Here is a 22,033-nt window from a genome sequence, read left to right on the forward strand (position 1 = left end):
ATATTATGTATTAGTGAAATACAGCATGTTTAAATTCCTTCTGTCTCCGATTGGTAGCTCAGGGTAAAAGCATGTCCTCATTTGGCCACTAGGGGCGCTCTACCCCCTTGATACAGACCAAACATTCTAACGAGCCTGAGGAGCTTGTTCTCTAACTCGTGGCCCAAAAAAGCACAAGCACTCCTCCTCTTCTTCTGTGTTTCTCGTCTGTATAGAGAAAGTCCAGCACGCATGTTTCCCTGGTGCGTATTCACTGTGCTGTGCGACAAGGTCACTGAGGGATCCCTTTGCATTCAGCCCGTACTCAGAGGACCAGTCTCTGCCAAGCGCAACATGCCTGTGTTTGTCAGCAGAGCGGCAAGAGACAGATGTGAGCGGGTTTTGGACAAATGTATTCTTTTTCTTCCGAGTGGGGGAGGCTTAGTGGGGCTGACTGCATGGGATGGCTGCCCCACATCCAGCCAGTGTGGCGGGGGGGGCAGAGGTGGAGCGAGACATGTTTGGGATGGAGTGAGAGGGGGGGGCTGTCAGAAGCAGATGTGTGCTCCCCCACCCCCACCTAAATAAGTCATGCTCCAGATCCTTTTATCTGCACATGCTAACAGGTACTAGTGAGTTCCCTGAGGAGAGATGCAAAATAAAAAGGATGGAGAGAACAAAAAAAAAAAAACCCACAGAGGAAGAGACACAGAGGTGGAGAAAGATCTGTGACCATCACTGCTGCAGAAGGCTTAAGAGGGCTTGTCTGTGGCCGAGGTGAGATTCCCGAACGCCGCTTCACTCTTTCTCATTCTAACTCACACAGACAGAGAGGAAGCGACTGGGAGGCGATGAAAATGATTACGAAACAGGTTAAGCAGCGTCGTCTGTGCACTTATTCAAACTATTATAAAAGATGGAGGATAAGGAGCACAAGCAAACCAGGAGTCGGATATGAGATTTTTTTTAAAACAGCTTTACCGATTCCAGAGATTTAAAGGTCGTGTTATTTCCCTTAATCCCACTCAAGAGTGGGAACACACACTTTTTGACATGCACAGATTTTGGGCTCAAACCATACAGACACTTTAAAGCCTAAACAAAGACACAACCACACATACGCCGTTCACAATAATTAAAATTGTATGCATATTTAGCATAATTCACACTTGATCCAACATAATCTCTTACCAAAAAAAAAAAAATATCTCACTCTCGCGTGCACACACACAACCACACCAGACACACACATGCTTAAGCACACTAACACTATGTGAACAGGAGTCACTGAGTGTGAAATGGATGCAGCCCCCCCAACCCTGGTGCCATCAGCCTTAGCCAGCTGGCGGTGGTCCCGGCTCTACCCCTCCATGCTACTGCCTCCCTAAAACCCTGCATGCTTTGATATCAGCCAGCCCCCGGCTACCCAGACATCTGGAAGTTATTATTCAGCAGAGCACGCCACAAAGCGCCATTTCCATAATGAAACAACACATTTTGTTTCAGCGCCCTGCTTTCTGCTGCTGCCGCCCCTCGCCACACACATGTTTGATCCAGTGTGCGTAGCGTGTTTCTGACCCCCGACCCTGTTTAACTCCTTCACTGTTGGTCAGTCCGTTCAGAACTCCTCCGGGTCTTCATATTAGTTGCCTCACACAGGAAACTCAAGTTCAATAGCAGGTCAAATTACCCTAAAACGCTGTGGTTTCATAAATAGATACTAACCATCGAATCCTTTTAAACCCGAATTAGAAAAGTGTGAAAATGAAGGCCAAGTTATTCAGAGCCAAAACAACATCCGCCCTCTTACACCCACTCTGACTAATAGATCGTTTGTTGGCTGATGTCCTGTTCCGGTTCTCGATTGGTCTTTAGATTGTATGACTAACTTTGTGCCATCTATTCTGTTTCCTGGCCGTGCACACTACAAAGAAAAATCCAGCCGAAAAAACAATTCATTTTCGGGTTTTAAATGGTCTGAAGAGGCAGCACTCAAAGTTGAAAAACTCCCAAAAGTTGAACAACTTGGAAAAGTCATGAAAAGTCAGTTCTTCAATCATCTGAACCACCCTCCAGAGGAGTTTTGTATTCCATTTATTTTCATCTTTTGCTTACACATAAATCTTAACTTCACAGTTTACTGTGAGGTATGAATAAGTCAGGAATCACCGAGTGATGGCAGGGCAGCTGAGATGGCAGCTTCTGAAGTGCAACTGAGATGCTGTCAAGCTCTTTCTGTTATTCTCTTATTTACCTGAAACAGTGACTGGTTCAGCATTCAATGCTGGTTTGGAAAGCAGCCACCCAGCACCATGAACTGGAATACAGTCAATAAGTAAAGAAAACAATGTCTATACCAGGGGAGAACATTGTCAGCGTGCTCATCGGTGTACAGCCGGCATTGTTGTTGTTGTTTCGTTGCACAAATCAAGAGTGGGCATGTATGTACGAAAATGCTCCATTTTACATGTGCAAACAGATACACAGAAACCAGAGAGGTCTTGAAAATCGGCATTGGTAAAAATGCAGAGAGGCCAAATTGTGCCCAGTGTGGACAGGGCCTTAATTACTTCCCAGCATTGGCATCTCAATTATTTGCCATAAACAAGTTTTGGGATAAACTGATATTTGAAACATCGATTTAGATATATATTTTTTAACACAGTAACACACTGGATAAAAGTGAGTTTGTTGCTTCTACAATAACCGGCTGCTAACTGGGTTTGTTTGCTGGTGCTGGCCAGGTTGTGTACAGTGAGGTTTTAGAGCTGCTGCAGCCAAAAGCAACATTATGAGAAAGGTGAGACTTCATCAAAACATTAAAGTTTGTGTGCCACAAAACCCACACAATAAAATGAAAGAAAGCTATACAGGAGCAATGAAGGCCTGTATAGAGCTGAGGGAGCTGCAGAGTCGGGTAACAACTTTTTAATGTTTCAAATAGCCATTGGATTATAACTGCTTTCAGCATTATTGTTTGAACATTTTTTTAAAGTTAATTTCAAACCATCTTACGTGGCTAAAAATGTCTCTGGGTAGCAATGACCAGGAAGTGAAAACGAACCTGCCTATGAACGAATCCATTATGTCTCGTAAGTGATACGTCTGTCTCAGCCCGTCCTGCCTGAGCTGTTCCAGCCTCGCACGGTGTTGGTGAACACGGCCCCCTAATCACGCATGTTGTCGTTACCTAATCTGATTAACGCGCGGCTGATATCGACTATGAGATGAGGTCGTTTGTGGGTCTGTTGTCATGGGGACGGGTTGAGTTCAGGCTGCTCGGTCCTCGTCTGGCCACCGAGAGCTTTTAAATAGATGAGTAAGAGTTGAGGACCCATGGGTTATCCAAGGCACAGGATGTTTTCCAATAACAGCTTATGGCTGGGGGGAATCAAACCCTCCCCCTGTGGCAGTGTGATCCTATCACTTTTAACCATGTGCTACTGCTACTTCTCGCTGCTCCGATCTCTCTCTCTCTCCCTCTCAGGAGGAGTTCTGACCTGATTCTTGGTTTTTTCTGTCACCACACCACTGCAGACGATTTGATAGGAGGAAGAAACCCTGGGACGATGATTGAAATTAGAAGCATGATATTTGTGTTTGTGCGCGTGCTCACCATGTACATAACTCACCTCATTCTCATTTTGTGGAGGGGACGGTGGTGGCGGGTCAATCAGTGCCAGTTGGACCACAGTCTCCCAGACGTGTGCCTGCGGACCACTTGCTGTCAGTTTAAACTGGACCGGTTCATCTAGGCTGGCTCCCGCTCCCCGGGCGTAGATGGACCCATCTGTCCGCACGCTGAAGACGGGGTCACTGCTCCGAAAGACCACAGCTTCATTCCCCACGCAGTCGTCAAACTTCACTGTGGACAAGGAAAAGTGAGACGGTTTTAATATACTATTCATTAAAGCAGCTGATTTCAGTCATTATTAAGTAATGAAATAGGTTGAAAGTACATAGCGGCATATGGGAGTGAGGCGGACACAGCTGTTCTCACACACACACACACAAACACACACACACACAGGGAGTCTGCAGTGCGCACATCCCAGCAGGAGGTATATAGTATAGAGTGACTACTTATTGTACCACTGTGCCTGGTTTGATACTTCTGCGTTTGACCATTAGTCTGAAGGTTAAAACATCACGAGGATAAGTCTCTGGAGGGTTTTTCTCTAAAGCTGCATTTGAAAAATAACCCTGTTGCGGCGGGCATTTATTGTGAAGGGGGTGAAACACATTGTTCTTTCAGCTGAATGTATTTGTAGCTAATTAACTGCAACAATTACAGAGAGGAGTATTGATACAAAAACAAAGCAAACAAAGTTGCAACTTTTTGAAGACAAAGAACAACTGGGATTTTTTTTCCCCTGCATGAAAAACACTATGATTTTAGCTTTTTAAAGTGAAGGCCACATTACTCTATGTTTGATCTTTCTCCAGTGATCTCAGCCCCGAGCTCATCCAGTCATCGTCTTTCTACAAGTTTGTCTTTATGCTGAGTGAAGACATAAAGCAGACGCACAGTGTTTAACATGTCGCATCACCAGCTCACTCTGTGATATATATTCCACAGGAACGGCTGTAGGAGCATTTAAATGGCTTCTTCTCTCCAGAAAGACCAAGATCATTGTATATTTTGCCATTTTCTTCAAACTACACACTAGGATTGAGATCAGTGCACTTCAGTGGCCTCCCTCACCACCAGTTCTGAATCCAGTAGAACATCTTTGAATTGTTCCCACCATATACTGTATAGTACCATGGGAAACATGGCTGTGATTGAACTAACAGAAGTAGCAATTTCCTGCAGAACATGAACAGAACATTAAATGACCTAAAACAGCCAATTGTAAGATTCACATAAATGATGTTTATCGATATCCAGTTGGAATTTTTTCATTTCATTTCACTGGGAAAAACAAATTCTTCTCAGAGAGAAATATGTCTTTATATCAGGTTTCACAGATTAGGCAGAGCCATTTTCTTTTTACAGCCTTGTGGGATGTTCGGTATGAGCAGGCTCAGCAGGGACTAAATTAAACTCAAGCCTAACTCTTCAGAGCCTCCTTGCATCCTACATCGTTTGGACACGATAAATAATGTGCAGCAATTGAGCTTAAAATATAGAAAATAATGTCATTAATGCACCTCCTACAAATCTGAACATTATATGCAACAGTATTTCTATATATTGAGTTTCAAATGCTCCTTCAACAACAGGCACTGACTATGTTTACATGGACACCAATAACCTGACTATTAAACATATTCTTATTCATTACTCTGAATAGGATGTTTACATGAGTTGCTAATAGAATAACACCCTCATATCCCTGCTTGCAGAGAATAGTCTGATTATGACCCACACCAATATAACACCCACTGCATCACGTCCAATGTTCCTGCCAGAGTTTTAAAACCACAACCTGTGGTGGTTTAATGCACAATGATATTTTCTTGTTTACACTCAAACCCAGAATGCTGTGAAATCTCCAATACATTATACTGCAATTAAACTATATTCATGTCTAAATAAGGTGACGAAGGTCGAAACACCACACATGTATTCATAGAATGAATACATGTGCATGTAAACATGTCTAGAGATGTAATTACAGGGGGTCAAGACATAAAGAGCTTAGAATTCTATAGCTAATATAGCTAATATAGCTAAGTATAGCTAATAACCAGTACTTCTATACTACAACATATGGAGCTGTCTGTGTTTGATCTCTTATGAAACGACCAGACACAGGTAAATGTATCCCATAATGTCCTCATCCTAACATATACAAGATGCTGAGCTCAAGGCCGTAATGCAACACTGTCTCTTCTCTTTCTCACTTTACACATCTGCTCAACAGCTGAAAACATGCTTCCATCACAGAGACGCACAGTTTGATCCGTCTGGCCCAACACACGTCTGTGACCCTGTGGGTGCCCCCCCCTATCTGAGGCCAGACGTCCAGACAACCTCTCAGAGTTCAGGCAGAGGGGACAGCTGCTCAACAAGTGTCCTGGTCTAGACAGGAGGAGACATAAGATGGATTACATCAACCCAAGAGGCAGAAAAAAGCCTCTTCCGTTCACCAGATTGCTTCTCTCGTTGTATTGCCGAACATTTCCCTCCCGAAAAGTCTTCGGAAAGCTTTCTCGCTCCTTTCTGTTTATCTGATTCTTTCCCTTTTGTCTAATCTCATTTCTTCCACCATTATTTTTGCAGATTCTCAAAGATTCGATTTGGAAGGTTGTGGGGCGACAGTAACAAACACACCAGTTGGCACGCATGTGCCTGTGCAAATAGAGTTCTGGAAGGCTGCCTGATTGTATTAACAATGAGATGAAGACGAAAAACAAAACTCAAACTCTCGTGCTTTATTGTATTTTCTACTTGTCTGTGAAAGAGTGAAACACTAAAAAACAACAATTGTCTCCTCTCTCTCGGAGTTGTGCCCTCAGCCTGTAGTGGTGCAGTGCTATGCTCATGAAGTGAAGGCCTGTAAACTTAAGCTTCATTCTGAGGGAAGTATTGTTAACCATGATAAATAAAGCATGCATGTGGTATAATAAAATTAGGTAAATGTTTTATGTTAATTGATCTTATCAGTAATTTCTAGCAAAGATGGCAACAATTCACTGGGTTTTTCAAATGTCTGTGAGCTGACGTCAATTTTCAGCTTCTCCTCTTCGTAAATTAAACACTGTTCGGTTTTGGACTGTGGAAAAAAAACTAGACAGTTTACCTGTCATTTTATTTATAAATTTCTTTGGCTTTTTTCCCCTGATTATTATTTTTATCATTATAACTATTATTCGTGCATGCCTGGAAACAAGAGTACCTTAAACAGTGCTCTCTCAAGTGGGGATTTTACACGTCGTTTAATAGATTAAAACTAATCATAAAAACTCTAACACAGTTAAATCCAGGACTTCTCAATTCAGTTGAACAGCATGAATGAAACACAGACCAGGTTGAAAGGCAGTAAATGTTTCAGGTAAGTTTCAGGAAAACTATAAAAGTCAAAGTCAATGAGCCAATAAATGTTGAGGCAAGTAGAAGTTGTATAATCAATCTGTGCGTGTGTGTGTGTGTGTGTGTGTGTGTGTGTGTGTGTGTGTGTGTGTGTGTGTGTGTGTACATTTATTCTCTATGATTGGCTGCACGTCTCAGTAATGACAAGCAGAACTAAGTGCACCGATACCCACACACAAATGGAGTGACAGGCTGTGCATAGAGTTCCCAGAGGGTCTTGTTTTTCCACCAATTAAAGAGAAAGACAGTGCAGATTCTACCTCTCCATCAACACACACACAGACACACACAGACACACACACACACCTCCGATAGCTCCTCTTTCACCCAGTTCGGTCGATACTGCTATAAGAGAGATTATAAAAATCGGCCAACAACAGAGCAATGAAGCCCAACGGCACAGTGCTGCACATTAACACGTCGTCTAAAGCAGTGGACCCAGGTCGTGCATTGATCTGGCAAATAACACCAACACCCCCAGTGTGCCAAGCAGCCAGCCCAGCACTTCTACACTGTTTAGTCAATGTGAGCAGTCACAACCCTGAAACGTTACAGAAACCACCATGTGCATATCCACACTGGGAAGGAAATGTTTCTTTTTTTAATCACTATTACTCTGAGGCTCACCAAAGCCCCATTCTCACTTTTCTCCCAACTCTTTTTTCTTTTAATTAAAGTTCCCTTCACCCTCCAACAAGACAAGGACAAGGAGGAGAGGGATGCTGAAAGGAGGTGTGACCTTCTTCTGATGTTCTCTGGACAGCCTGACAGGAAGTAGGTGACAAGTGTTGAAAGAGAAGTGAGAAAGGGATACAGTCAGGGGAGAGGGAGAAGGCTCGGGAGTGACAGAGAGAAGGTGAGACGAGAGGGGGAAGATGGAAAGGGTAAAGGAAGACAGGGAGAGAGAGAGAGAGAGATGAGAGGACAGAAAGTGTGTGGAGGTGGCAATCAGAGAGACAGTGAAATGATGGGAGAACATTAAAGGAGGAGAAAGGAAGCAGGTACGGAGCTCATAGGCAGATTGCAGTCAGTGAAGTGGAGATCTCCAGAGGCCGCAGCCATTTAAATTGTTCCAAGTATGATGCATGGAATGCTTCAGATGTCACCGTGCATTGCAAAGCAGTAAAGAAAACACTTTTTTTTCTGGTGCTAATCCCCGCTGTAATCAGGCCCACTGAGGACAAGAGAGGGGGAGGAGGAAGGGAGGGCATGACGAGGATCAGAAGGAGGAGAGAGGGATGTGAGGTGGAGTGGAGAGGGAGGCTGGAGAGGGCAGTGGATGAGGGCCTGGCACTGGAATCCTGGCTCGGTGCACTGGCTCTGTCTCACACAGCCACACTGGAATGGATGGGATGCTCAGATGGCTGTTTAAACAGGTTAATTGTGCTGGCCTCCCAGGAGATCGGGACAGATGGATAGATGAATAGGATGAGAGAGGGGAGGAAGAGAGACCAAAAAGATCGACAAAGAGAGAGCGACGGAGCTGGGAGAGATAGAAGCAGAGGGCGGGATGTAGAGATGGATGGCAAGAGATGAAAATGGCCACTGATCAGACGCTCCGTGGGGAGTGGGCCGTCTAAACTGTGGAGCTCCGCTCGACTCTGATCAGTGACTGAATAAACAGAGCCAGGTCCACTGTCCACGCACTGATGGACTATGAAGGGAGAACAAACTGGTGATGGAAGGGTGTTAAAAGCAAAGTGAGGCCCGTCAGGGAGCTGCTCCACTGAAGCCAGTCGGGGGAGGCTCGCTCATCCCTCCATCCCGACCACAGACCTACAAAGGGGACGCAGGCATTGACCAGCTCCCATTTCAAAAGAGCCCACAGCGCGCACGGACACAAACCGAGAGGGAAGCAGAAATCGAGTGGGGAGAATACATCAAACCAGACATCAAAGAAACAGAGGAAGTATACGAAATACAAATGTATTTATTATTAACCGTCAAACCAAACTAAACGTTACTTATCAAACAGGCCTCTACTAGATCAATTATTTGACTCTTTTGTGTTTTTCTTTATATTTTATGTCCACATGCACATCGGAGATTGAGCTGCTGTCTTGTACAGCAAATACAAAGCCACAAGGAATTTGAACTATATGCCTTTGCATGCTTCTGCCAAGCAGCTGTTTGCATCCATATCTATCCAGACTCATGTGACGTACATAGTGAGGACTTTAAATAAAAGGTTTTCTGTCAACATTAGAATATGGATTCTTGAGTTCTTCAATGTTTTCTGGAAATATCATCTTCACGAGGTCCAAAAATGTGATTTGTTAAGGTCACAGTGACTTTCACCTTTAACAAACCAAATTCTAATCCGGTAATCCTTCAATCCAAGTGAACCTTTGTACCAAATTTCAAGTAGTTCCCTCATGTCATTCCTGAGATACTGTATTCATGAGAATGGGATGGACATGGAAGGACAGATGAAGGGTTAAACGGCTGATGGATGGACGAACTGAGAAACGGACAGACAACCCTACAACATACTTCCTCTTGTGCTGGTGTTGAGGCATAAAACCAATTAAAACTAGTGATGAGGCTTTATTTAGTTGGGAGGAAATAGAGAACTTGTGAGGGAAAAGGATTGTTTGTGTATCATTAGCTTGGACTAATTCTCATAATGAATGGAACTGGAATGAGAAAAAATATATCAATGAGCTTTTAAAAACAAGGCTTTAATTCTTAAATATATTCCAGTTTAGGATTTCGGTCACGCAACAACTTTGTTGTTTCCCAGTTTCTACGGCTCGAAACTTTCTCTGCATTTTCTTATGCAGCAACACGGCATGTCTGCAGTGGACTGTGTACCATAAAGGGAATGTCAATGTGTGTGTGTGTCCTGGATATGGATGGCCTGGGGTGTCTTATGTAAAATTAAGCAGCTTCACTGTTTTATTTGGTTGAACACATGCACTTTACTTCACCACTCGACTTTCTCTGGGTGAGAACCCAAAATGTCAGCATGAGATATTTGGCTGTAGATAAATCTTGGCAACTTTTCACCCCCAAAAACACTTCTCTTGGTTTGCTGGAAAACACGATCAGTTATTATTGTCCTCCTGCGTTAACTTTTAACCACGTGGATGAGAGGAGGCTCGGATACAAGGAAGGACTCGAGGCACACAAAGCTACTTATAGCAATATGTGTGTGCATTACTGTGCTTATATCTTGAGGGCGCTCCTGCAAGTGTGGAGGTCATATGCCTCCTCAAAACATCTACGCTTATTTTAAACCTCTCTGTCAGCAACAATTCAACACCGCTCAAAAAAGATGCTGTGCGTGGACATTGTGGTGCTGTTTGTATTTGTCTTCCTTTTAATTAGTTTTTAACACAAGAAAATATCTTTGAGCTACGAAGTCATTTTTCTTTCATTTAAAGACACTCAATACCAGAGGCCATTTTTAATTTGAATGGAACACTTGCCATAGAGCTTTACAGGAAACCTCTGCTATCATTCTGGTTAAAAGGTCCACACTTAAACAGAGAGGTTGAAATGTTATGTTACGATTCATTAATTAGCCTTCGTGTTCATCTGGATTTGCTCTTTTCAGACATGAAGCCCTGTTGTATGGATAATCAAGGGTCAGTTGTGGAAAGGGGTCGTCCAGTTACACAGACTGGCTGATCTCAGAGCTGCTGGCTAACACCACCAAATCTATGCTAATATACACAGTTTGATTTGAGCATTAGATTAATGTGAGGGCAGTCCAGATTTAATTCTGCAAGGATCCATTAAAATCTGTTCAGCACAGCTTTCAGATGTTGAGGACGCAACTGCGTCGCCCATTTCAAGCACAACACCCCGGAGTGCATGTGTGCACAAGACTGTACAAACACAAATCATACAGATTTAAAGTCACACTCACAGAGAGAGCGACAACAAACACTAAATGAAACAATGTTTTTTTTGACTAATCACTGTCTCCCTAATGACTGATCAGTATGCCTCCAAACGGGCTCAGAAGGGCTTGATTGGCCTCCATCAATTCTCAGCCATCTCTCACAGTAAGACGAAGTGAGCTGGTGTCAACAGCACAATCGATCACACTGTGTAAGTGCCTGCATGAATACTGTATGATATACAAGTATTAGTACACAATGCCAACGAATGTCTGTGACCATGACTAAACATGACCCATCAATCCTGCATGAAAAGCTCATCACTCCCACACAAAGACGTCACATTCTACACGAACCGAAGCGTCTGCGTAGCTTCACAGTCTCCTGTTGCACATCTGTAAGTCCCTCCAATGAAAATCAAAGAGTCCTATTTTCTTCACTCTGTATTGTTTTTTTATTAAACACTCATTTCCAGCCTCTTAGCCGCCTGCATTGTGGTGAGATATGAAAAAAGGAAGACGGACAGAAAGAAAGTGAGATGGCAAGAAAAAGAGAGAGAGAGAGAGAGAGAGAGAAAGAGAGAGAGAGAGAGAGAGAGAGAGAGAGAGAGAGAGAGAGAGAGAGAGAAAAAGAGAGAAAATCTTTTGGCAATTAGGGCTGGCTTTAGTGGTGATTAGGAGAGAAGGCAGTGGGAGAGAGAAAGGGATCAGGCAGAATAAAGCCTCTCCCAGGACGGTGGAAAAGTCCCTTTGTAGAGAAAAAAAAAAAAAGAGAGAGAAGATGAAATAACAGGCGAATGAAAGTAAGCACTTCCCCAACTTTTATTATTTGGGAATTGTGGGTTGGTGCAGTGCTGGACAGCGAGTTTAGTTGTACTACACACACGCACACACACACACAAAGGTATTTACACAGCCGACCACAGCTCGTATGCCTTTGCTCCTCTCAGTCATTTGGCCTTTTACCCTGCCTCTCTGCGGTTATCGGGGGAAACAAACTCCAAAACGCTCTGGGTGGCGGCGGTTCAGTGCGTTTACTGGATCGATCACAAATTCAATGATGGATTTGATACGTACAGTATAAGTTACTGTTCCCCAGAGCCTCGGCCCAGATTTTGTATCACCAATGTTTGCACTGCGATACCGGACAAGAACCAAAGCCCTGCAGCAAGAGATCTGATGAAGTCGGACCAATGGAACTTCACACGGTGCAGCAGTGCAGCAGACAGGGGGTCAGCGTGTTTGTGTAATGCGGGCTGGTGCTGCCGGGCTGTTAGTGGCTCTTAAGGATGAGAGACAATGATGGAGGTGTTGTTAATAATTACAAAAGACATTTTTGGCATAGACGAGGCAGCTTCATCTTTAAGATTGAGCTGCTTACTGTGCGGGGGGACAGCTGCTGTCAACCGTTTGCATCAAGTCCGGTTCTGATGGATTTCGTTTTTGCTCCCATGCATTTTAATGTTGCTTACCTTATTTAACCCCTTTGGGTCTATTTAGTCTACATTCAAGAACCAACAACATTCAGGTGCCAGCAATCTCAAGGTCAGTGTATTTGTGTATGTGTGCATTTTTGTGTCCTTTCCTCCCTAAACCAAATATCTATCAACTTCCCCCAGGACCAACCAATCCCGGTCCACTGTACCAGCCACTGAATCGCTTTTTATTTTCTGTCACAGTGGAAAACAGTAAGAAAAATGCAGAAACACAAGTATAAAAAAGACAACTTAGTACAGGCCATAAAAAACAAAGGCTTCAACTTTGCCTTTATTCCAGTGTTTGCCTGCGAGCATCAAATATGCTTGTTGTAAAGAAAAAGAAATCATTTTCATATTGTTTTCTCAAGCTTCCCCAAGGAAGCAAACAGCACAAAATTGCTTTCCCCTACTGCTGGAGGAAATACCGGCTGCATTTCTCAAATCTAATCAACATCTCTCCATCAAAAACCTTAAGAAAAGGTTCTGTTTTTCCAATTATAGGGGTCAGAGCATAGAAACCAGAAACCAGAGAAATCCCTCTAGCCTTTAAACCATGGAAAAACATACATGTAATTGCACAATCTGTATGGAGGATAGGGAACATGGGTTTGCAGCAGTAAGTAGTGATATCTGTTCTTTTCTTTTACTCCCTTGTACGATAGCCATCAGGCTGTGATCCCTAAAATCCTGGGATGATGGTGGACTACTATGGCTGAACCATGCAATTAGTGGTTCTGAAGTTTCACTGAGATAGGAGCAGAGCTGGAAGTTCAGCAAACGGCCAAACCGGGGACATGACTCGAAGACTGTGTGAAAACACTAGAAATACAGAGTGGTATGCATCAGTAGTGACACTATGACGTCAGTATGCATAGACTGTTTCACTCTGTGTTTAAATTCCCATCACTTTCTATTGATTTTTCCTTTCTTAAGTTAAAAAACATTTCTTCATATGACTGGATCTGTATGTTTCATTGATGTAAATAAAGATGGACATCAACACGGCTCCCTAAGCCAAAGCTTCTTGTTCGCCTCCGGTTGGATTACTGCAGTATAGGTATATAATCAATGCCTCCTCCATGTTAGCAGATGGGACATTGACCAATAAAAAATGGCAAAATACACATCAAATGTTTTTTTTTGTTATTTAATGATATGATAATGCAATGAAATGTCATGATTAGCCGCTAATACGGATTACTAATTGGTCAATGTGCGTGTCTCAGCGGGGACGTGATACCGCGGCTCCATCCTGGATGTGTGGACTCTGCTTTCATCCATGCAGCATTTATAACCAGGTTTTTCTGGCTTCCTTTATGAATAGTGGGAGGAAGTAGATACATGTCGTCCACTTCCACATTTCAAGTTATTGAGTTTTTAAAAAAAAATCTCAGCTTCTGCAGTGGTGCAAAAGCTGAACACAGACTAGAATCCATATTGGACAACTTTGCATCTCACGATTTATGTCCAATTCCAACAGAGTCAATGCTGGAAATAGTGGCCTGTGCTGCGAGGATGAGGAGAAGTCCAGGCAGATGAATTGTTGTGCAGTATATGTCCAATTTTGTTGGAGAAAAACTTTCTGTGCCATAAAAGTCCTGCAATAAATGTTTTAATAACTGTATCCATGATCTTTCCCTAATACCACTTCACAGAGTTTTTTCATGGCTGTCCATTTTTGCCGAATTGCCCAATAATACTGTTATACTGGTGGCGGCTAATGTTTGTAGCCCAAAGCAGAGATCAGGAGCAGGCTACAGAGGTCTCATAAAAATGATTTTTAACTCCACATCGCTAGAGTATAATTTTTTTAAAACATGTGGTTTTTCCGCCCCAACCCACCCAGAATACATACACTGTTTCCACCATATACATTGTGCAGCTATGAGTCAACATTTTATGATTCAACACAGGACAAAGGTTACCTGTATTTGTGTGTGTGTGTGTGTGTGTGTGTGTGTGTGTGTGTGTGTGTGTGTGTGTGTGTGTGTGTGTGTGTGTGTGTGTGTGTGTGTGTGTGTGTGCACAAACAGGATTGCACTAAAAAACCTGTGAGCTAGAATATAGTGTCATGAGCGACCTGGGGGAGAAACATTAGTCAGTGATGATTACTAACAACATCTTCCTAAGGGCATCAGTGTCATTATTTGTGTGAGCACATTAAGTTTTTTTTTCTTTCTATTATGTCGCACTGAACCATCTTGTGGGCTGAATGAGGAGCTTTTACAGAGAAGTGACTGATGGGTCTTAAAAGTGTCACCTAAATGTGTCTTTGGGCTCGTAGACTATAACGGATCCTGGCCGGGTGGGTTTAGTCGTGATTTTGTGTCTACGTCAATGTGTTTGTGTGCGTTTGCCTGCACACACAGGTTGAGGGGTCCAAATCTCTTTCCTGTGAATGGACGTGTGAACTATGGGAACACTTTGCTGCAGCTGCTGATACGGAGCACACTGATATGACAGGCCGGATAACCACTTTTCATCTCTTTCACACACACACACACACACACACACACACACACACACACACAGACACACAGACACACAGACACACACACACACACACACACGTAGAATCACAGAAGCTGGAGGCTGAAGGAGGCTGGCAGAGGAGGGATCCCAGAGGTACAAACAGACAGCAGTGTAACAACCCCCCCCCCCCTCTCACACACCTCCCAAAAACACATTCTCAAGTACACACAAACAAACACACATATGTTTCGGAAGCAAATGCACATATACCATTTGTCAGAGCGTCAGCGATGGTGCACTAACCTTCATTGCAGCTAATTGTTGTGCAATCTAGCAGGAGAACGCCCGGAGCTCTATTGGAGAGGCCATGTGCTCGCAGCATGTGGTGTGTGTCTATTGCGTAGGCTTTAGGGCAAGCGTGTGTCTCAGTTAGTTGTGTTAGGGATATACACATAATAAAGTGTGTACATCAGTGTGAGTATACTATGTGTGTGTGTGTGTGTGGTCTGCTTATGGCGGGATTTGTTAGTACAGGGGAAATAAATTAGCAGCGCTAGCAGGTTGCGCTGACAAGTTGTGTTAATGAGAACATCCTCCAGAGCCTTCTGGGCCGGGGAGTGAAACCAGAGGCCATGATCATCTGTTCACTCTGGAAGACGGCGAGGAGAGAGGGAGGCTGCCAAACAGCAAAAAGCCTGCACGATTAGACCACACCATCTGCAGGAGAGGTGCTAATGTGTGGTTGGAACTATGGGCAGTGGAAAAAAATAACTGTATCATAGAAAAAAAAATGAGCCCAGAGGACATATTAAGTTTTACAATGATGGTCGAATGTAAATTAAACCGGAGTTTGCATCTACTCTGTAAATTTGCGCACTATGCACTTATAATACTGCAAAAGCATATATGCAACTTAAAAGTCAAACAGCCTCTGGGCAAACAAGCGAAAGTGTTTTACAGCATTGTGGCGAAGTCTAAAATAGCCAAAGGTGGGTTTGTCCCCACAGGGATTGTGACAGCGCCACTTGACCAAGTTTATGATGTTATGACAAAGGTTTAATGTTGTATTAAAAGTCTGTAATGTTACCAAATACAACACTTTAAAGAGATCAGTCAATCAAAATGTCCTGCAATCTTATTTATGTGTTGTAAGTGTGTTGGATGCTTTATGTTTATGCATCTCTGCAAGTGTGTAGTGTATTTGTGTGTGTGTGGGAGATCAAACATGCTCCGACAGCATGTGCACACGCATATGTGATTATTTGCCAGTGTGTTTACATCTGAATCACCTGCACCTGGCACAGTAAAGCAAAGCCGACTGGCTCCTCGTGAGTTTTTGCAAAATCACCAACCGAGTTGTGGGGCTTTGGAAATGCATGAGGCGCTTCGCTGTGTAGCATTACCATGATTCATCTTCACAAAACTGCAAAAGCTTGTGATAATCGCTTTAGCTAATCCTTGCACGCTTCGGGCAAACATGCATGGCAAGAGTGAACGGGTGGCTCTTAAACCCTCGAGGGGGTGAGCTGAACTGGGTGATGCTGCTGGTGTAGGTGCAAAACGGCCACATTTGGAGGTGTGTGTGTGTGTGTGTGTGTGTGTGTGTGTGTTTTGTGTGCCACTAAAATTACTACAATTGCGTTTGAATATGTTAAATTTAAAATCAACTGTCAGGTGGAAATGAAATGTGAACGCGAGGTGTGGAGCTCTGGGTCCGTTTCACCCAGTTAATACATGTTTGCCTTTGATTATTGCACACCTACTGTGCAAGTGTGTGTGTGTGTGTTTGCATATCTCCACGGCCTCGGTACAATCTCTGCACGCTCGCAGCTCAATCCAGGCATATCCATCACTATCTATCACCACGTTGACAGAAACGTCTTCTCTCAGTCTCAGCTCTGGCTGCCTGCAAAGCCTCACCTGTGCTGCTTCTATTTCGAGACTTTGGATGCTTCCAGTAGAACGAAAGCACAAAGGTTTACACCCAGACTGACACCTTCCCGGGATATGGCCTATAGACATGGCCACAGGATCACCTCATTAGCATCAGAGGGTGCTCTCATCCCTGACAAGCGAGACTTCACTGCACCCCTCTCACAAAATAATGAGCAAATATAACCTCTAATGGCTAAATATAGGTAACCGCGGTCTCGAAAGACTCGGAGCAGAAAACGTACACTGTGAGAGGTGTCTCGGGCATTTTCGAAGTTTCGTCGTGGTGTGGGCGTGAGGAGTGCGCAAAGTAAACAAAAGACTTTAAGAGGAGGAAGCGATAGTTGAACAGTGTTTGATGAGAGCTCTTAGCCTGTAGCTATAGCACATTAGGCACAGATGAGCCACAGCCAGCTCCCACACTGTTAATGTGGAACACATTACAACTGCACAATGAGTTATGATTGCCATTAAAGAGCAAATGATTCAGACTTCACAGCTGGATTTAAAGGGATCACACTCCGCTGTGCCCTGTCCTTCCTTGTTCCTGCCCACGCTCCCGAGACACTCAGGTGACAGTCACTCCACTGGACTCGCCTCACCGAGCACGTCTACTCACACTTGGCGAGCTTTTGTGAACGTTTATGCAATTTTCTTTGGATGTTTCCGTCTATGAACCTATTTGCGTCACATTAAGCAAACTTGAGCTATGGAGTGCATGATTACATTAACTGTGCACAACATGATAAATTGGTAATTGTGCAGCTCACAGACTTCAGCCGAGATGAGCTCAACATTCCTTCTCTCTTGAGACACCCCCGATTCTTTTTCTCTATCTGCTACTTTCAGTGCTAGCGGGAGGCCTAATAATGGCATTCGTAAGCCATGAGTGAGCAGTACATAGGGGCTGGTGGCGAGAGTGGAGGGGAAGAAGTAGGTAGATTCGCAGACGAAGATACCTCTCGTTCAAATGATCTCTCTTTCTCGCCCACATGATCTTCCGCTCTCCCTGTTGGGCCGGGAGCCTAGCTGTGAAATGAATGAGAGGTAAAGCGTGGGCAGTCGCTAACGCTAAGATAAGGACGCCGTTTTGTCAGCCCCAGCCTAAAGCTCTGTCTCTCTGGCACAGGAAAGAGGAGGGAGATGGCAGGACAAGTGTGATGGGAGCGAATCTACGTGGCCGTGAGCAAACGGCGCTGAGCGCCTGCCGCAGACAGGACAGAAAAGCATTTAATTCGGGCGTGTGATCCCTACAAACACAGCTAACAGGCCAAGAGAGCCCTCACACTGTGTGAAGAGTGTCAGTGGTCAGAAACCTCAACCGCTCCTCTCCATCCCCACCGCACTTAGGGAAAGCTGCGAGCAATTACTGCAAAGAGAAAAGTTTCTCTCCAAGAAGGAGAAGTATTCGAGGTAGAAGAAAAGTTTTACTGTCTGTTTTTTAAAAATGTGGACCCCAGTGAGTCGGCCGCGACTGCTGAGGGGGAGATGAAGAGACGGAACCTGCATTTTGTCATTAGGCTGCGAATCAAACTGTGAAAAAGTAAACCAAACGAAACCGTCAAAGCAACGACTGGTACAAATTACCGCTGGTGTTTAACATCAGAGGAACAAAACAAACAAACAAACAAAAACACTGCAAATATTAAATGAGTTCTCCATGGGTTAAATTGAGCCTCATTTATTTTAAGTCCTGCTGGAACATGATTTGTGGCTGCGAACGCCCATGCTGTGCGTCAGAAACCCAGCAGATGCTTAGTTACGACTAAAACAGTAAAGACACTTAATGGTAATGGGGGTGGTGGCGGCGGTGGTGGGAAGGAAAACAATAAGCTGTGAGAAAAATCATAAAGTGCAAAGCTTTGAAAACAGATAATTAGATCTGTGACAACAGAGAACAATAACAGTGTCAGCGGGGATGGTGATGCCTGCATTGCATGAGACAACAGCACAATGTGCCTGTCTGAACAACTCTAACATATATCATGTTCAGCGCCCGAGTCGCATTCTGCATCACGCGAGCTGCTAATATGAATAACGATGCCAAGATGAAGAAAGAGAAAAGTTTATCATTCAATAAATCACCGAGTTTTTTCGTCAAGTTTCTCGGAGCCAGCGAGTCCTCTCTCCCTCTGTCACGGCCGATCACTGACTAAACAACAGCACAGCGAGAGACCAAAGCCCTGTCAGTGCCTCATTAGGCTGCTCATTAGGGAGCTGGCTGTACATTCAAACATTCTCCACGGCTGACCATTTGAGTCAAGGCTAAGTCATCTCTCTTGCTCTCGCTTGCAAGGCGGAGGGCTCGAGGTCAGTGGGATCCGTCATTATTAGTTCCGTTACATTTTCTCTGACTGGTTCGGATCTAACGACCTGATCCTGGGGTCAGACAGCCTCCGGCCCTGTCTGCACGGGTAACCTTCTCTCTTCTAGGATCCAACTTTGCATTCGTCTTGGTGCTGTAAATCACTTCCTCTCATTTTGTTACATGACCCTTGCCTGCAGGCTCCTGACACTGCAATTGGAACTGGAACAGGCTCTTGTACCGTTCAACTGCCAGCACTAGTTTTTATGGTTTATGAAGTTGAACTACAGCGAGAACGTGTTCCTGCATGAGTGTGACAGATTGATACACAGACTTGTGTCAATCACATGTGCACGTGTGAGACAGCGTTAATATAAAATTGTGGATTTGGCCCAAAATGCTGAATACTGCAGCATTGGCTGCGGTCAAAAGGACATGAAGAGGAGGTAGAAGCACCTGCTACTGCCAGAACAAGCTTCCTGCTCTAGCTTTTGGCAGCAGAGCTCTACGGACCGTGCATACAAGCTCCCATCCTCATCTGTCCCTGAATTATCCATGTTCCTCTGAAGAATTTTGTAGACACACAGAAACACTCATTACACATCTTAGGTGTTGCTCCAGGCACAACTTCTTTCAGTTCACCCTCTGTGTCTTTTTTTCTGCAGACTTTTGAAAGTGTTCTTCAAACACAGCTACAACCTTGTCCCTTTGAAACGTTTGTGGTCTCTGTTGTTGTTGGGCCACCACAACACATCTGAACAGTGTCAGCACTCCTTGTTATAGATGCCACAAGTCTCTGAACTCAAGAAAAGGGACGAGCATCATTCTTCCAAAGGATATTCCATCCGCTTAGTGCATGCTGGTAGTATTCTTACAGAATACCTATCATCCTGGTATTTGCACTGGCTATTATATCTGATTCACATCACTGTCATACTCATCAGAGCATTCTGTGACCCCCTGGCGCCCTGTACGGAGGCGTTTGTTATGTCTCTCCACTCAGTTATTCACTTATTTCCCTCAGTTTGTCACCTGTTTACAGAGAGACACCGAGACAAATGCTGAGCAAATCAGTATCGACTGGACATCGCAAAAAGGCAAAAAGCTTTAAATAATAAGGTGAATAGAGTGAACTCAAATATATAATACATATACATTTATTATTTATTCTTTCAGCAACCAATCAGAGCTGACAAGTGGGGGAATAAGTGAAACACAGGTAGAGGAAGATAAAAATCTAGAGAATCCTCAACCTGGTCCGTGGGTCTGCCGACAAATTGGTGATGTATGGGAGGCATTCGAGGGGAAAGGAGAGAAAAGTAAAAAAGCGGTGGAACAAGATGTTGAAGATGAAATTAATAAGCCCGGGTCAGAGATAAGGGAGGATTGTGGGTGATTAATGCCCCAAACAGTGCAGACAATCCCCCGACACACAAACACACAGACAGCCACGTCATTACTTCACCGTTGTTACTTTCTTCTCTTTTCTTTGGTTCAAATTTCCTGTCTTGCAGAAAGGTTCAAAAGAACGCCTTATCATTAAAACATAAAGACTTGTGATTTCCAATAGTGGTTTAGGTCTAAAAGCTATTTTCCGATAACACAACAGAAAACCAAGTCCCCCAATTACACTCAATTGGTTTTTCACACTTAAATGGTAATATTGAATAACGCCATAGAATCCTAATATGTGTTCTCATTAGTTTTTTGTGTATTTGGCTTGTTTAATCTGCTTTCTCCCTGCACAGTGGGTTAGAGCAGTGGCGCACACTTACTGAGACATAATGAGTATATCTTTGTGCCATAATTACCGGGTGCGACACCGACTGTCGATACACTTGAAAGTCTGAGCTTCCGCATACACACAAGTGAAAAGACAAGGATAGACGTACACATGCAGTTAGTCACGAGCGCGCAGACACACACACACACACACACACACACACACACACACACACACACACACACACACACACACACACACACACACACACACACACACACACACACAGAAATGCTCCGGGAGCACAAAGTATAAATGGCTTTCATACGATCATTGATCTGTCCATTCAGCAGCCTCACAGCCGGACAGAAGATGAAAACAGCACTTTTGTTTATGCTGCTGTAAACGGTGAGCTTGTGTGGAAGGAGAAAGGGAAGAGAGAAGGCCACATCGATATCGGCCAAATGGCTGTTTCTTGTTACAGTCCGGGATCCTTGTTTGTGAGGCAGGAGACAATAGGCCTTGACTACTAAAGTGCTGGAGGGAAATGAGGTGAGAAAGAAAATCAAATTGATATGTCTCACAATGGGATTACCCATCGGCTGAATTACCAAATGAGGATTTAGTGATTTGCTGTTAGATAAAAATGTAGGTGCGCCGCTATTTGGCTGATGCGATGTGTTTTTATGAAACCTCGAGGGGATACTTTACTTAGTATCCAGACAGTCACCTCTCGCACACCTTCATTCACTCTGCCTCACCAGCAGAGGGGAAGATTACATGATTAGTATAGGAAGCTGGAAAAAGCTATTTGGCACAGAGGTTTCAATTGATCCTCTGACAGGGCTGCAGGAAAAATGTGGCGAATAAGTTTTAGATATTGGATTGAGATATCACAATCTGTGGCTCAGCATCACATCAAGTGAAATCTGGGTGTTAACTAGTCGCTCAAAATTGGCGTGCAAACACTGCAGGCTTTCTTTTGGCTTCCGTGCAACACTATCTTTCATGCAATGTCGACTGTGAAAACAATAAAAGCATTAATGAACAGTGATAAATTACCAAACTAAAATGATAATAGCAAGATTCAATCTTTCTGAAAATGCTTTCCAAGCCTAAGAGTTATATGCCAAAAAAAACATGGTGGATCCAGGGTTTTTTCCTGCCCTTGCATCCGGATCCGCTCCAAAATCAAGTTCCGTGAAAAACGTGTTCAGTAGTTTTTGCATAACCAACCAACCAACGAACAAATGGACAC

The 22,033-nt window shown here is 43.8% G+C and overlaps 1 protein-coding gene across 3 annotated transcripts in view; it reads right to left on the minus strand.

Annotated features, from left to right (window-relative positions):
• Positions 1–22,033, minus strand: part of LOC117764128 (cadherin-4-like) — a 226,673-nt gene that overhangs the window by 72,722 nt on the left and 131,918 nt on the right. For all 3 annotated transcript variants that reach the window (XM_034589666.1, XM_034589667.1, XM_034589665.1), the window contains one exon: positions 3,612–3,844. In XM_034589666.1, coding sequence (XP_034445557.1) covers positions 3,612–3,844 — 233 coding nt within the window. The remainder of the gene's footprint in view (positions 1–3,611; positions 3,845–22,033) is intronic.

Source organism: Hippoglossus hippoglossus, chromosome 7 (genome assembly GCF_009819705.1).
Source record: "Hippoglossus hippoglossus isolate fHipHip1 chromosome 7, fHipHip1.pri, whole genome shotgun sequence".
Classification (NCBI taxonomy): domain Eukaryota; kingdom Metazoa; phylum Chordata; class Actinopteri; order Pleuronectiformes; family Pleuronectidae; genus Hippoglossus; species Hippoglossus hippoglossus.